This window comes from Heteronotia binoei, chromosome 8 (genome assembly GCF_032191835.1).
Source record: "Heteronotia binoei isolate CCM8104 ecotype False Entrance Well chromosome 8, APGP_CSIRO_Hbin_v1, whole genome shotgun sequence".
NCBI lineage: Eukaryota > Metazoa > Chordata > Lepidosauria > Squamata > Gekkonidae > Heteronotia > Heteronotia binoei.
The window spans coordinates 101,303,109-101,319,331 of NC_083230.1; the positions used below are offsets into that span (position 1 = coordinate 101,303,109).

General features: G+C 48.5%; 1 protein-coding gene across 7 annotated transcripts in view; it reads left to right on the forward strand.

The window, feature by feature from the left end:
• Positions 1-4,607: 4,607 nt before the first annotated feature.
• IQSEC3 (IQ motif and Sec7 domain ArfGEF 3) overlaps positions 4,608-16,223 on the forward strand; it is a 268,326-nt gene continuing 256,710 nt past the window's right edge. For all 7 annotated transcript variants that reach the window (XM_060245739.1, XM_060245740.1, XM_060245746.1 and 4 more), the window contains exon 1: positions 4,608-5,167. In XM_060245739.1, coding sequence (XP_060101722.1) covers positions 4,608-5,167 — 560 coding nt within the window. The remainder of the gene's footprint in view (positions 5,168-16,223) is intronic.

Consider the following 16,223-nt stretch of genomic DNA (forward strand, 5'->3'; position numbering starts at 1 on the left):
AAGGCAGTGCTGGCCAAAATGGTCCCTCTTGTTTTCTGCTCTGAACTCCCCTTCCCCAGAGAGACTGCCTGGAGGAAATTCAGATTATTTTCACCAGGGCTTTTTTTTGTAGCAGGAACTCCTTTGCATATTAGGCTACCATCAGGCCTTGAATTCAGCAGGAGCTCACAGGAGCACAGCTCCTGAACCTTTCTGAGGGTTCCCCCGCCTCCTCCCCACCTGCCTACCTTGTCCATTGAATAGTAGATTCAGCTGCATAACAATCTCTGGATGAGCTCCACAACCTATTTTTCTACAAAATGACCCCTGGGTCACACATCCCTGATGTAGCCAATCCTCCTGGAGCTTACAGTAGGCCCTGTACTAAGAGCCCTGTAAGTTCTTGGAGGATTGGCTACATCAGAGGTGTGTGGCCTAATATGCAAAGGAGTTTCCACTACAAAAAAAGGCCCTGATTTTCACCCCAGACAGCCATTGTGATGACCACTCCAGGTTTCCAAGCCAGAAAACGTCAGCCTGGTTTACTCCTAGCTCTTCAGGAATGGAGCAGTGGAAAGAGAGCCAGGGAGGGAAAATTAAACTGGGGTGCAACCAACAAACAAGAAAGGCTGATGAAATTGAGTAATAATGGAAAGCGGGGTATTGGATTGCTGGTTTTATGTATCCTTCTATTTTCCTTGATAACTTTGTTTCCCAGGCATTTGTGCTCTGCTCTCTGCCTTGTGCTGCACGTTCAGAGGGGGATGCGAAGGCCAGGGCATTATCAACAAAGCCAGACAAAAGCCTGCCAAAATTATTCTGTATGCTTTGTTGAAAATGCCAGCCTGCGAGATAAGGGGGAAATCTCGAAAATGAATTCCTGCGTTCAAGAATAGGAAGGCAACAGGCCTTACATAAAAGAGGCTGGCACATCCCAGGGCTGTGGAGTTTCTGTGATGTAACAACCTCTCTCTCTCTCTGCTGGAAGTCAGGCTGCACAAGGCATTTGCAGAAGCAGGAAACAAACCAGCAAAGAAAACAGGGTTCTTTAGCAGTCTTCCTCACCGGTTCTTTAGCAGAAGGTGGAAAAGGCAAACTCTCAGCTGTTTAGAAAACAGGTGCACAAGGGGGAGGCCAAGCCAGAGGAGGGAGAACTGGGTCAGAAGTTCACTTCTCTCCCGTGTTACTTTCAGAGCTGCCTAGTTCCTCTACTGTCCTCCCCCCCATCTCTCTCCTTGCCTCCCATTGCCCACATTCTTTCCCCACCCTCCCTCCCTCCCTCCTTCTCTCTCGTCTGTTCCTTGTGCCATCTTGTAGCATCTTCCTGGTCAACTTCCTCTCCACCAGCCCAGGGGCTCCTCTTGCATCCCTCCCTATCTCACCTCCACACTGCCTTTTCTCTTCAGCCCTTCTTTTCCTCCGAGACTCTCTTCTTCCCTTTCCCCCTTTCCTCTTCACTTTCTCCCCCTCCATGCTGCTTTCCCTGTCTTCTTCCTTTCCCCCTTATATTTCCCCCATCTTCCTTTCCCTAACTTTTTCTATCCCCAGGGCCTGTCCACCTATATCATGGTTCCCTCAGATCCCTTTCAACACCCCCCTCCCACCTTAGAAGAAGAAGACTGCAGATTTATACCCCCCCCCCTCTCTTTGAATCAGAGACTCAGAGTGGCTTACAACCTCCTATATCTTCTCCCCACACAATAGACACCCTGTGAGGTGGGTGGGGCTGAGAGGGCTCTCACAGCAGCTGCCCTTTCAAGGACAACTCCTGCAAAAGCTATGGCTAACCCAAGGCCATGGCAGCAGGTGCAAGTGGAGGAGTGGGGAATCAAACCTGGTTCTCCCAGATAAGAGTCTGCACACTTAACCACTACACCAAACTGGCTTTCTAAATCAGACCACTGGTCGACTTCTTCATTTAAATAGATATAACTCACTTTTGCCCTGACCTGGTTAGCCCAGGTTAGCCCAGTCTCAGCAAATTTTGGAAGCTAAGCAGGGTTAGGAGACCTCCAAGAAAGTCCAGAGCAGGAAATAGCAAACCAGTTCTTTTTTGAGGGTATTTTTGTAGGGTGACCTCTGGTGACTGACCCCTTCTGAGGGCATGGAGGATATTCAGGGAGGTGGCTAAATAAAGCCTGCCCTTCCCCTCCTGACTGCTGGTATTCTAAGGAGGCCTCCCATCCCTGCTTAGCTTCTGAGATCTGACAAGATCAGACTTGCCTGGTCAGGGCATGACAAACCGGTTTTGTTCACCTCTTGCCTTGAAAACCCGCAGTGGTTCCCATAAATTGGCTGTGAATTGATGGTACTTTTCACCTGCCCCCCAGCTTTTCTCCCCTGTGGGAATTCCAAACAGCTTACAACACCGCTCTCTCCTCCTCTGTCCTATTCCCTTACCAGCTTTTGATGGGGCGCTGCTGACAATGCCATCCAGGGTCAGGAACTTGGGGGTGCTGCCGGAGCCTTCCTTGACAATGGAGGCCCAGAGAGCAGCCACTGCCAAATCCGCGTTTTCCCAGTTGGTTCCCTTCCTTGAGCACAGTGACTTGGCAATGGTGATCCATGCAATGGTCACCTCGAGACTGGACTACTGTAATGCCCTTTACATGGGGCTGCCCCTGTCTCGAACCCAGAAACTGCAGCTAGTGCAGAACGCAGCGGCCAGGCTGTTATTGGGGCTTCCCAAATGGCTGCGGGATCTGCACTGGCTGTTAATAGTATACCAGATTCACTACAAGGTGCTGGTTATTACCTTTAAAACCCTATATGGCCGAGGACCTGCTTACTTTAGGGACCGTCTCTCCCCACACGTTCCCCAGAGGGTACTTAGATCTGGGACAAAAAAATCTATTAGCAATCCCCAGGCCGAGGGAGGCCAGATCAAAGTCCACCAGAGAGAAGGCCTTCGCGATTGCTGCCCTCTATTGGTGGAATCAACTGCCAAAAGAAGTTAGGGACTCACCCAGTTCCACAAGGCCTGTAAGACAACCCTATTCCGGCAGGCTTTAATTAACATGGATGGACTGATACGGTGTGACCAATACATCTAATATGTACTGAACGCCATCTAAAGCAAGAGAACATCAAATGTGATTAGCACCAGACTGCTTTAATTGTTCTTAAGAGTTTTTAACTGTTTAATTTGCTTTGCTTAACTATTTAATTGTTCAATTGTTATGATTTTACTGGTTGTGAGCCACCCTGAGCCTTCTTCGGAGGGAAGGGCAGGATATAAATCCAATAAACCTTAAACCTGACAACAACAAGACTGTGAGGCAGGTTAGGCCAAGAGGGAAAGACTGGCACAAGAGCCTGGTATTTCACCCCTTTAACAGCCAGGAAGTCAGCATGGTCTACCCTAACAAATCCTAGGAAGTGAGTTTTGACTCCGGATCGCTTTCACCCTTTGTTGGTCTTTCAGGTACTCCTGGACTCAGATAGATCCAGGTGGGCAGCCGTGTTGGTCTGAAGCAATAGAGCAAAGTAGGAGTCCAGTAGCACCTTTAAGACCAACAAAGTTTTATTCAGAATGTAAGCTTTCATGTGCGTGCCCACTTCATCAGACAGTGAAATGGGGCACAGTGAGCAAAGATACCTATAGCTGGTGGCAGTGGTTAAAGCATGCAAAATAGTACCAAGTTAGAATCTATGGCAAAATGGTATAATCAGGACTGAATGAACAAGCCAAGTAGGCACTGGCCTATGGGCCCCCACACCTTTAGGGGCCCCCCTGCTTGCAGCCCTCCCAGCCTGCATGCGCAGCCAGCAACTGAGCTGCTCTTTGCCCAACTTGCCTGGTGTGGCTGCTGCTGGTGTTGTCGGCAAGTTTGCCTCTCTCTGCCTGTCCCCTGCAGCTCTGTCACAGGGGTTTTTGAGAAAGTGTCTGCAGGCTGAGGCTGCAGAAGGGGCTGTGGGTGGCAAAGCGGTCACCCAGACTCTGAGATAATTTGCGAGGGCTGCCCCGAAATTTTGACTGCCTAGGGGCCTCCACAGGGTTTAATCCGGCACTAGGTATAATTATTTAGCAAACTGAAAGAACAACGAGTTTGGCTTAGATCCCATTTGTTGTGTTGGAAAACAAAGTCAAGAAACATGTCAAGAATTGAAGAGTGATGGTGAGAGTGTCACAAGCAATAAATGCAGAGCTCAGACTTTGTTCTCCTGGCTGTGGGCTCTTCTGCAGGTTCTGGGGCAGAGCCTTTTAGCCTGAGACGCCGAGGACCGAACCCGGGACCTTCTGCAAACCCGCCCTTCGCCACAACCCCCAACCCTTTATCCCAACTTGACTCCCCTCCCCATCAACTCCCCCCCAGCCCCGATTCTTTCCTCGTTCCCTCCTTTGGAGAAGGGGGGTAAGGGGGGGGGAAGAGTCTGGAGCGGCGGAGGGGGCGGGCCCTGCCTGGGAGGGGCGGTGCTTCCCGCGGCCCCGCCCAGCCGGTGCCTGACGCGGCGGCAGAGAGGTTGCCGCCCGCCGCCCTGGCGACGTGTGCGTGCGAGTGTGTGTCCGGGTCCATGCGAGCAGGGAGCCGCCGGGCCAGGCGCGCGAAGCAGGAGCAGCAGCCTCGCCTCTCGGACCGGCCGGCTTGTGGGCTGCAAGGCGAAGGCGGCGGCGGGCGGGCGGGGGCATGGAGAGCCTGCTGGAGAACCCGGTGCGCGCCGTGCTCTACCTGAAGGAGCTGACGGCCATCGTGCAGAACCAGCAGAGCCTCATCCACACGCAGCGCCAGCGCATCGACGAGCTGGAGAGGCGCCTGGACGAGCTGAGCCACGAGAACCGCAGCCTCCGCCAGCAGTACGCCCTCCCGGACGCCTCCCCGGCGGCAGCAGCTCCCCCGCCGCCGCCGCCGGCGCAGAGGCCCCCCGCTCCCCCGCCGCCCGCCTCGGGTCCTCCGTCGCCGCCGCCTCCCCAGGGCCAGCGCCAGGAGCCGATTCAGCACCACGGACAGCTCCCAGCGTCAGAGCCGCTTCAGCACCACGGACAGTTCCCAGCGCAGCAGCCACACCACCCTCCGCCGCCGCCTCCCAGCAAGCCGGCTCCGGCGGGCCCCAGCGGCGCCCGGACCCCCGTCCCGCCCCACCAGCACCCCGCCGAGAAAGACGGCCGGGAGAAGGGCTGCTGCCTGGCCCTCCTCCAGCACAAGCCCCCCCAGGCCCTCGCCAAAGGCGTCCTCAGCCGGAGACCAGAGTAAGTCCCGGGAGCGGGGTGGGGGGAAAAGGGGGGGGGTCTGGTCTGGCCCAGCCGAAAACGAAACCTCCGCCCACCCCGCGAGAAAGCCCCTCTCTGCCTCCCAGCCAGGTTCTGCCCCCCCATGGAGCCCACCTTCTGCCCGCAATCCCTGCAATCCTGCCCGGTGGGCGGGAGGGGAAATCCCTTCCCTGGGGAATGGCCAGCGGAGAGCCTGTGGGCTTGGGGTGGTCGGTCAAGAAGACCTCAGTGCTGCTCAGCCCAAAGTGTTGGTGGATTCTTCCCCAGCTGGCGTTCCTTGAACCACGCTGAGTTTCGAAATAGCTGCGTGCTCCTCGATGAACAGCCTTCCTTGTCTAAAGGCATGCCTCTGGGGCATGTTCCCTCCCTAGAGAATAGGTTTGTGTCCAGTTCCTTGTGCGTGTGTGTGTGTGTAACATGTGTGTATGTGAAACGTGTGTGTGTATGAAACAGGGTTTTGCAAGGGCTGACAGCCGGGTGGGTTTGAGGCTTGCATTTGGGGCTATCCGGCTCTGTTCGAAATGTAGTCCCTGCTATTACACGGCTAGGATTTCCCTCTCTGTTAAAGATGCAGCATGAAAGCATGGCAAATGCGTACTACATGGAGCCTCGGGTGCCCTTTTGTGGCTTTTGCATTCGTGATGCACATTTCTCTTGGCCGGAGTTCATCCTGTGCTGTTACTGTCTCCTCTTCCAAAGTGTGTGTTTGTGTGGAGGAAACCCATTATTTCTAAAGGGTTTCTTCTCCTACCATTATGCCCAGGACAATCGTGCTTTCCTTGTGAAAGTGTATGGCTTGCAGAAAGTACAACCTACAGGCATGAATCTTGCCAAGTAGCCACTGGGGAATTGTGGGGGTTTTCCCCCTGGGTTATGCATGAACGGAGCCTGAAGTGGTGAGTTGCTTTGTAAAGGCAGCTAGCGAGAGATCCCTTAATGGTCTTTCCCCAGGTGTTTTTGAGAAACGAGACTGCATTATCTTCTTTGCATGCCTCCGTGGGTGATGGAAGCTAGAAGTGCTAAAGTACAGGGGAGACATGAGAGTAAAAAAAAAATTACTCATGGGTACTTCAAGGACACAGAAGCAGAGTTGCATTGCCGAATCTTACTTAAAAGAAAGCGAAGGGCTGAAAGGAGAAGAATGTTTCTTTCTTTCTCCCTCCTTCTTTGTCATCCAGGAAGCGTTCTTTCTTCACTCTCTGAGTGAAAATGGGAAGACTACTAGAAATACTGGATATACATTCATGGCTGAAAGCTAAGAAACTGTAATGCCATTTGGAGGTCTGGCCCATTTTTCCTTGAGTGAGAGAATAAAATATGTGGTGGTACTTGTATGTGCAGATTTTCTAAAAATGTATATACTTTACCAGGCAATTATTAGACTGTCAGTCCTAGCAGTTTGTAATCCATTTCCATATTGAACTCATAGTAGTAAATGTGATGCCAAGGAACCAGTGCTCCAAGGATCTAGCCCCTGTTCTCTCCAAAGAAGCGGTAGGGTCTGTTCAATGTATGGCGACAAATTCAAAGCAGTGGGGCGGAACTGAAGGGTGTGATGTGGATGCAAATATTATGTATGTCATGGAAGAATTTGGGATAGCAATTATTTTCTTTTTCAAATAAAAAACTCTGATCTAGTGAGTTCCTGCAATGAGCTTGAGTGTTTCCTTTTATCTCATTCTAATTTCTCACATACGTCATCAGGCAGAATGAGGTGTCAATTTCAAAGCATGAGTATGAATGTCTCCTCCCTTTGTTAGCTCTTCCTTCCTTCCTTCCTTCCTTCCTTCCTTCCTTCCTTCCTTCCTTCCTTCCTTCCTTCCTTCCTTCCTTCCTTCCTTCCTTCCTTCCTTCCTTCCTTCCTTCCTCCCTCCCTCCCTCCCTTCCTTCCTCCCTCCCTCCCTTCCTCCCTTTCCTTCCCTTCCCTCCTTTTTTCCTTCCTTCCTTCCCTCCCTCCCTTCTTTCCATCCATAAAGAGAGAGGAGAAATAGCGTGCATAAGTGGAGAAGCATGCAGGACGCTGGGGCTGATTGTCACGGGGGAGCAACAGCTATCCCTGGAGCTTTCTTTGCTTACCAGGACTAAAATAGCCATCTCTTTTCATTCGGTAGCATAGCCAAAGCCAACTGTGCAAAAATGCAATGCCCAAGAGGAGTAGCTGATGTGCTGGCCTTGCTTTCTCATCATTTATGTCTTGTAACTTGAAAATAACTTTAGCTAGAAAGAGCTAATATACTGTGTGGAATGTTTGCCTGAAGCTTATTGTCTAATAATATCAGCGTTTGGGTTATATTCACCCACCTTTGGCGGGGGGAGTAGTAGAAGGGAGAAATCTGGGTGTGTTTTTTTTTTTAAAGCAATGTACAGGTACAATGATCTGCGGGTAGGACATCTCCCCATCTTTGAAATGCTGCTTTCTTCACTGCTATATTTCAAACCCTGAATGCTATAGCAGTTTCTTATGGAAAGACGTTGCTCAGCTGACCCCCAAACTCCTCTTGCTTAAATGGAATGATAATCAGGACAGAAAATTGGGCAGTTCTCTCTCAAAGAGCAGCGGGCACGAGCTCTTGGAGAGTAACGGGGAGGCTGTGATGTGAAGCCTAGCATGGTGCTGAGGTGATATTTTCCCCAGAAGCCTAGGGGGCTATTGTGCGGCACAGCAAATCCGGGTCCGTTTTGTATCAAAACTGCTGAAGTTTGCAACGGCTCATTTCGCTTTGTTGATATGTATGCACTCTCATCTCAAGGACCACTCGAAGGCCTCTCTTTATCATGATCTCATTTGGGAACTAGCCGGCTTTGAAGGCATGTGAAGAGCAGGGCAGAGAGGGTGGCTTGACAAAGAAGATGCTCTTTGGACCTTATCAGCTCGGGATTAAACTAAACTGCTCTCGCACTGACATTCCGATTTTTTTTTGCCTGGCACATTCCTCGCCCCCCTTAACCGAAGAGCTGGGAAATCTGTGGGTACATTCACACACACACACTAAACAATGCATGTCGCAACTGGATTTTTACTGTGTAAGAATGGCAACATCTGCTTGCAAACAGTCACCATGTGAAAGCACCCTACAAATCCTTGCGTAGGCTAGTCCACCGGGCCTGTAAGACCGAACTATTTAAGCTTGCCTTCAGTGGTTAAGAGGAGGTAGGAAATGTCCCACAGCACTGACAATCCCACTGGACAAATATAGATATTCAGAAACATCGACATGCATCTTGGATTTTATGGTTAAAATATGTGGATTGATTTTACTTTATATTGTTTTTAATATTTGATGTGGTTTTTAACTGTTGTTAGCTGCCCTGAGCCCGTTAGGGGAGGGTGGGATATAAATGTGATGAAATAAATAAATAAATAATGTGACGGTCTCTTGTTAACTTTGGACCCAATCCACTGGAAAGCTCTGCTGCCCAGTTGTTCTCTTGCCCAGCTCCTATCCCTTTCGCTCACCCAATTCAAGTGTGCTCTTAGGTTGCATCCCACCGTGCTCTGAAAACCAGATTGTGTTTGGATTGGCCTGTCTTGCATCTCCTTGGTTGCAGTAGGATTTGCTTCCATGTAAATGCATAGGGGCTGACAGCATAGCAATGTGACCCTCTCCCTTTTTTGTGCCAGTACATTTGGGCAGTGAAGCCAGAGGGATGGGGTTGCCCTGCCGCTACAGTGCCATTGTTAGTGAAGTTGCTCTGCCATAGTTCTGGGCATCACTCATTGTCACTTTGTTCAGTACTGAAGCCAGCCCTTAAGCCCAAGTTGCCAGTCACACAGCTGGGCAGAACTGGCTTATCCAGACGTAAAACCCTTCCTGCTCTTCTTGAAGTGAAGGCACCTTGTATAGAGGGGCAAGCGAGGCATGTCACTTCATCAAACACTGGCAGAACTGTGACGAAATCACAGGGCAGCCAGAAATAAAGAGAAACCGCAGAAACAAAATAAACAAACAATCCCCCCAACCTCAAACACATGTCTATGTGATAGCCTGATTGCTAAAGGGATCTGTGTGGCTCTATAGGGAAAGCATTCCTGAGGGCTGGAGCTGTTAGTTAGGGAGAAAGGGCTGGTGCACAGAACAGAAGCTTTGCTAAACACCTAAACTGGTGGGAAAGCTTGTCTAGAGAGAGGCATTCACACAGGAATGTTGGATCCAGGTCATCTGTGTAGCCAGCTTGGTCAGTCAGTCATTTCATTTGTTTTGATCCAAGATCAGCCAATGGCTACAGAACAGTAGAGGCTAAACACAAATGAAACATATGAAAACAACAGAGATTCTTAACCTCATTTGAAGCCTAATTTCAGTAATACAAGGTAGTTAAGAAAATGATTGAAGCATCTGCTCTTTTTACGGACTGAGCCCAAGTGCAACATTTGGCCACCTTAAGAGCAATTTCATTAAGGCCACCTGTAAGAAGGATGGATATATAAAATTTATTAGATCGGCCTAGACTAGGGGTGTCAAACTCATTGTTAGGAGGGCTGGATCTGACATAAATGGGACTTTGTAGGGCCAAGCCATGCATGTCCTAAAATGTAATGCCAGATAGCACAGATATAGACTGTATAAAATACACAGGCAAACACAATTAAAGATATTATTTTTAACTTAAAATACAAACATGCTTAAAACTCTTGCAATATTTTGCTTAAAATGGAAAGGTAGGGGAATAGTGGGATTTGGCAATGCAATTTTAAAAATAAAACATCAAGAAGAAGCACAAGGATCATACAGCAGAAAACTAAAAATATAAAATGCTCTCAACCTGGGAAAACATGAAATGGCAGGGCATTGCAAGCTTCTCTCACCCCGCCCCCCCCCCGCCGGGTCTACTCAGGTTAGCAATGGCTTTCCAGTGTAATATGCCTTTTTGGCTGTGGGTTCCCAAGTTAGGGTATTCACGAGGCACTAGTTCTCATGTCCATTGAGAAGAGACAAAGCTGGCTCAAAGCATCGACACTTGCTTTGCAAGGACACAATTCCAGGAAGTTTCAGCTGGCTATGGGAACACTGGGAAATTAAACTGAGCTCCACTGCATTGAAACACATAGACAAAGTTGCAAGGAAAACATGGAGTGGCTTTTCCATTCAGGTCTGCTGCCCATAGGCCTGAATGGAAAATTCATTCTGCATTTTCTTTTCAGCTTTGCTTTCTGCTTTAACCTCTGCAAAGAGAAGGAAGAAGGAGCCTCTGAAAAGAGAGGGAAGAAGAGAAGGAAGAAGGAGTCAGCAACAGAGCTTCACAGGTTGAGAACAGGAGGGGGAGGGGGGAGAAGAGAGCCTTGCAGGCCTGATTGAAGCCCTGAGCCAGCCAGTTTGGCCTGCAGGCCAGATGTTTGACACTCCTGGCCTAGACCCTTCCCCCCTACATGAACACATCAAGCTGCCTTATGCTGAATCAGGCCTTCGGTCCATCAAGTTCAGTATTGTCTACTGAGATTGGCAGCAGCTCTCCAGGGTATCAAGCAGAGATCTTTCACATCACCTTTTTAACTGGAGATGCTGGGGACTGAACCTGGGACCTTCTGCATGCCAAGCAAAGGCTCTGCCACTGAGCCATGGCCCCTTGAATAGACAAGGGATGACTATCCTTATAGTCCATCAAAGTCCCTAAAACAAAAAGGGAAATAACATGTGAGCAATGTTCCCTCTAAGCTGAGCCAGCTCATGGATTTTTAGCCTCCGGCTCACACATTTTTGTCTTAGCTCAGGAAAAATGGCCCAGAACAATCTAATTTATGCAGTAGCTCGCAGCTTTAATGCCAGTAACAGAATTTTTGCTCACAAGACTCTGCAGTTTAGAGGGAACATTGCATGTGAGATCAAATGTTTCAACCTTGTTCAGTTGGCAAGAACACAAACAGTGAGAATAAAGGATACCTAAATATTTGACTTGCAGCAGAGCTGAGGACACCCAGCTTTGTGTGTTGGGTTGAATGATCAGATTCCAGATTTGTGATGTGTCTGCTTCAGCCCCCGCACGGCATTCCTGTGTTGATGAATGCACTGGGAAGGTGTCTCTCTGCAATGCTGAAAGTGGTTCCTGATTAGCTCCTGGCAGACTCTCCCTTAGCTCCCATGAGGATGGTGGACTAGATAGACCTTTGATCTGATGGAGCAGAGCTGTCCTTATGTTCTTTAAAAATATATTTTTGTAGTGTGTGCTTGTATGCTGAAACAGGTCCAGAAGAGGGCAACGAAGATGGTGAGGGGTCTGAAAACCAAGTCTTATGAAGAAAGGTTGAAGGAGCTGGGCATGTTTAGCCTGGAGAGGAGGCAGCTGAGAGGTGATATGATCACCATCTTCAAGTACTTGAAGGGCTGTCATGTAGAGGATGGTGTGGAATTGTTTTCTGTGGCCCCAGAAGGTAGGACCAGAACCAATGGGTTGAAATTAAATCAAAAGAGTTTCTGGCTCAACATTAGGAAGAACTTCCTGACAGTTAGAGCGATTTCTCAGTGGAAAAGGCTTCCTTGGGAGGTGCTGAGTTCTCCTTCCTTGGAGGTTTTAAAACTGAGGGTAGATGGCCACATGACAACAATGAAGATCCTGGGAATTTAGGGGGAAGTATTTGTGAGTTTCCTGCATTGTGCAGAGAGTTGGACTAGATGACCCTGGTGGTCCCTTCCAACTCTATGATTCTATGCATGCCTGGAAGTCATGGCTGACTTCTGGTGATGGGACTGGGAGGCAAGAACATTTAGAGAGGTGGCTTGCTGCCTGCCTCTGTGTCCCAGCCCTGGTATTCCTTGGAAGTCTCCCATATAAGTACTTGCCAGGGTTAGCGCCCTGCTTAGCTTCCAAGATCTGATGACATTGGGCTTGCTTGGGCTATCTAGGCCAGGGCTGGCTGTTCGTATGTTCTTGGGCTATCTAGGTCAGGGCCTGTAAGACTGAACTGTTTAAACAGGCTTTTGCGGTTTGATTGGAAAGGGGCTGCCACCAGGACATCCACAGAATACTGGCGATCATAGTCGGAAAGTCAATACCGCCTATATTGGATTGAAACAGCGCTAGAATGTTTTTAAAATTGATAAGTAAATTATGGTTTTATATGTTTTATTGAATTGAATTGTTTTTATGATGTTGTAAGCCGCCCTGAGTCCGCTTACGGAGAGGGCGGGATATAAATGTGAAGTAATAAATAAATAAATAAATAAATGCCCATGATCTCAGCTGACTGCCATTGCATGCATTCCTTTCCCATTGCACTGCTTATTTTCTCTCTGTTACCTTCCCCCCCCCCCCCCCCACACACTGTAGAAATGTAGACTGAAAGCTCCTTGAGGCAGAGACTTGGATCCTCTCTCCCTGGTATTTGTTGCTCTGTAGATAGTTGTGCCCTGACCTGGATGGCTCTGGCTAGCCGGGTCTGGGAAGTGAAGCAGGGTTGGCACTGATTAGCATTTGGATCAACATATGAAGCTGCCTTCTACTGAATCAGACCCTCAAAGTCAGTATTGTCTACTCAGACTGGCAGCAGCTCTCCAGGGTCTCAAGCTGGGGGTTTTCACACCTACTTCCCTGGACCCTTTTTAGTTGGAGATGCCAGGGACTGAACCTGGGACCTTCTGCTAACCAAGCAGATGCTCTACCACTGAGCCACCGTCCCTCCCAACTCTATGATTCTATGCATGCCTAGAAGTCATGGGAGACCACCAAGGAATACTAGGACTGCTGTGCAGAGATGAGCAATGGCAAACCACCTCTGTTCATCACTTGACTTGAAAACCCTCCAGGTTCACCATAAGCAGGCTGCGACTTGACAGCATTGTGTGCACAGATGCCCTTCCCAGACATTTCATCACAATGCTCTTCCTAGATTTGTTGTTCAGTCGTACAGTCGATTCCGACTCTTTGCGACCCCATGGACCAAGTCATGCCAGGCCCTCCTGTCTTCCACCATCCTCTGAAGTCTGCTCAAATTCACATTTGTTACATCAGTAATGCTGTCCAGCCATCTCATCTTTTGCCATCCCCTTCTTCTTTTGCCTTCTGTCTTTCCCAGCATCAGGATCTTCTCCAGTGAGTGCTCCCTTCTCATTTGGTGGCCAAAGTATCTTCCCAGATATTTCCCCCTAAATATCAAAAGAAAGGAACTTTGCACTATAAATCTAGTACTGGTGACTGCATATGAAGTGGGTGAGGGCAAAAGGTGGCTCTGGCTTACCAAATGAGAAGTGTGTGTATTTGGTGGTGGTGGGGGGGAGATGCACATGGTAATTTTGCATGGAGGGAAGCAGGAGCTGGGTGTTGTTTCGTCATCTCCTTTGGTATTGTGTAAGTAGCTCACAAAGCATTGCTAGCTAGCCACCCCTGCTTCCCCTGAAGGCAGAAAAGCAAAAAATAAGGTCAGTTCTTCTGGAATCTTTGGTTTCCTCCTCTCACCCCCCTCTGTCTGAATGTTTGTCAAATTAGCATCTAGAAAACAGGCAGAGAAAACCACCTTGATTAGGCAACTTCTTCTTGTAAGCCTCAAATTATTCCCCAATGCACAGAGTATCGCTTCTGCCCCCGCACTGTTTCTCAGAATGCTAAGCAACCATTTCTTTCCCCCCTCCCATAGCTCTTCCCTCAAGACCCTTTTATGATGGAATTAGAACAGGGAAGAAATAAACTCCTTAACCTGAAATGTGCTCCAACTCTGCTGCCTTTAAGATTTTTCCCGGCAGCATTTTTCTCTCAGTGGGCTCACTTGCCAAAGTGGAAGCCCAAAGGGTACCTTCCTGGTTGACAGGCGGCCCGATTGGAATAAAGAAGAAGAGCCAAATAATTCACAGAATGTGGCTTGCGGCTGGCTTGTGAAAGCTGATGTTAAGTGTTGCAGGGCAGCGTGTTTAACATGGATAAGACATTGTTAGTTTGCATTATTTAATGTTGCCCTTTTGTGGCCCAAATAATCACTGAGGATGAGGAATACTGACTGCTGGGGCAGAAACAACATCACAAGCTTGGCTGTTGCTCTGGCATGGAAAGGACATTATGCCAGTATTGCAGGTTGGTAGACCAGCATAAACAATACTACTTTATGTCTATGTAAGAAGAAGAAGAAGTTGAAGAGTAGGTGTTTATGCCCTGCTTTTCTCTACCTTAAGGAGCCTCAAAGCGGCTTCCAATCTCCTTCCCTTTCCCTTCCCACAACGAGCACCTTGCAAGGTAGGTGGCTGGGAGAGCTCTGAGAGAACTGCTCTTGAGAAACTGCTCTGGGAGAATTGTGACTGGCCAGGTTAGTCAGTTTGAATGTTCAAAAGCACCTCACCTCTCATGAATCTGTACAACAGTCCTGTAAGTTCCAGTTCTCAGAACAGGGATCATTATACAGTTCCTCTACTCAGGTTAGTGAGATCTGTTTTCTACTCAGGTTTTCTCAGTGGCCATGGCCACCTCTGCTTTTTTGAATTGGACTACTGAGGACAGTCAGGTGAGAGGCTGTGGTTTTGTAGCAGAATGCTTGCTTGGCATGCAGAAGGTCACAGGTTTGATCCCTGGCACCTCCAATAAAAAGAAGGTCCCAAACTTGCTTTTTTGAATTGGACTACTGAGGACAATCAGATGAGAGGCTGTGACTTAGAGGTAAAATGCTTGCTTGGCATGCAGAAGGTCTCAGATTCAGTCCCTGGCACCTCCAATAAAAAGAAGGTCTCAAACTTGCAGAGCAGCTGCATTCTTCAGCATGCTTTTTGTAGTTTGTGAATGAAAGTCAGTTGTTGTGGTGGGGGTAAATAGAGTGCTCTGTGGTACATTTACTGTATATAGGTTTATAGTTTGCTCCTCTCCTAATATCTGTGTGGTCCTCTTGGATGGAGTTCTGGTTTTCAGTTTCCAGTGTTGTATGCTTGCTTGTTGTTAGAGTTGTCTCCTTGCAAATAGATGCCTGATGTCTGAGCCAGCTTGTCTCTGCTGAATGGACCTGCAAATGGGTGCCTGAGTGAGTACTCCAGTCTGGGAACCCACAGCCAAAGAGGAAGATTACATGCTCTCAGGGATTTTTTTTTTTAGCAGGAATGCACAGGAACACAGTTCTAGTCAGCTGGGTATCAGGGGGTGTGGCTTAATATGCAAATGAGTTCTGGCTGAGCTTTTTCTACAAAAAAAGCCCTGCATGCCCAATGCTTGTATTTTCATAATATGAGATTTTAGTGGGTCAGTTATGCGTTTCAGACCACATCGACTGGGAAGAAAGAGTATATGCAGTTTAAATAAAAACATGATTATTGTTATTCTGTTGTGGAGGAGGGAATGGCTGAGAGCCATTGGTTTCAGGGGTTACCATTGCAGGTTATGGAGTGGGGGACATATTCCACCATATGTGGAGAGGGCAAGATTCACAGCACAATACAAAGTTTGCTTCTGGGTAGGTTTAAGGCAAAAACAGCACATTGGAATAGCATCTTATGATGATGTTATCAGGTCCAGCTGTAGACTGTCTGACACCCTAGGTGAGGCTAATGTCTGGTGCCCCCTCAAACTGATAACATCATCGAGTTACATGGGGGGCACCCAATTCTGTGCCCTCAGAAGGTTGGCGCCCAGGCAATCACCTAGTTGCCTAATGGCAGGGCCAGGCCTGAATGTTATGATGTTAGGACAGTCACAGAAGATGATTGAGAGGCTTTTGATTGATCCAGGATGCCAGGATGTTTTCAGGTGTTGACCACTCTGTATTAGCTTTCTTGCCCCTCTGTTTTTGATTGGATTAAATCCAAGGCGCTTAAACTTGGATTTAAACTTAAAAACCTTTATGGTAGGGTGGAGCATCTGAGAGGTAAAAAAGAAGAAAGATTTGCAGTGCATTCTGGAACACAGTTAACTCTTCTAAGCCAATGGAGTTCAGAAGCGTAATTCTGATTGAGACTGCTCAGTTGGCTCAAGATGTCCCGATCTCAGAAGCTAAACTGGGCCAAGCCCTAATGCTTGGAAGGGAGATCTCCAAGGAACACCAGGGCTGTGATGTGAAGGTAGGCAATGGTAAACTGCCTCTGAATGTCTCTTGCCTTGAAAACCCCACAAGGTCATATAAATTGGCAGTGACTTG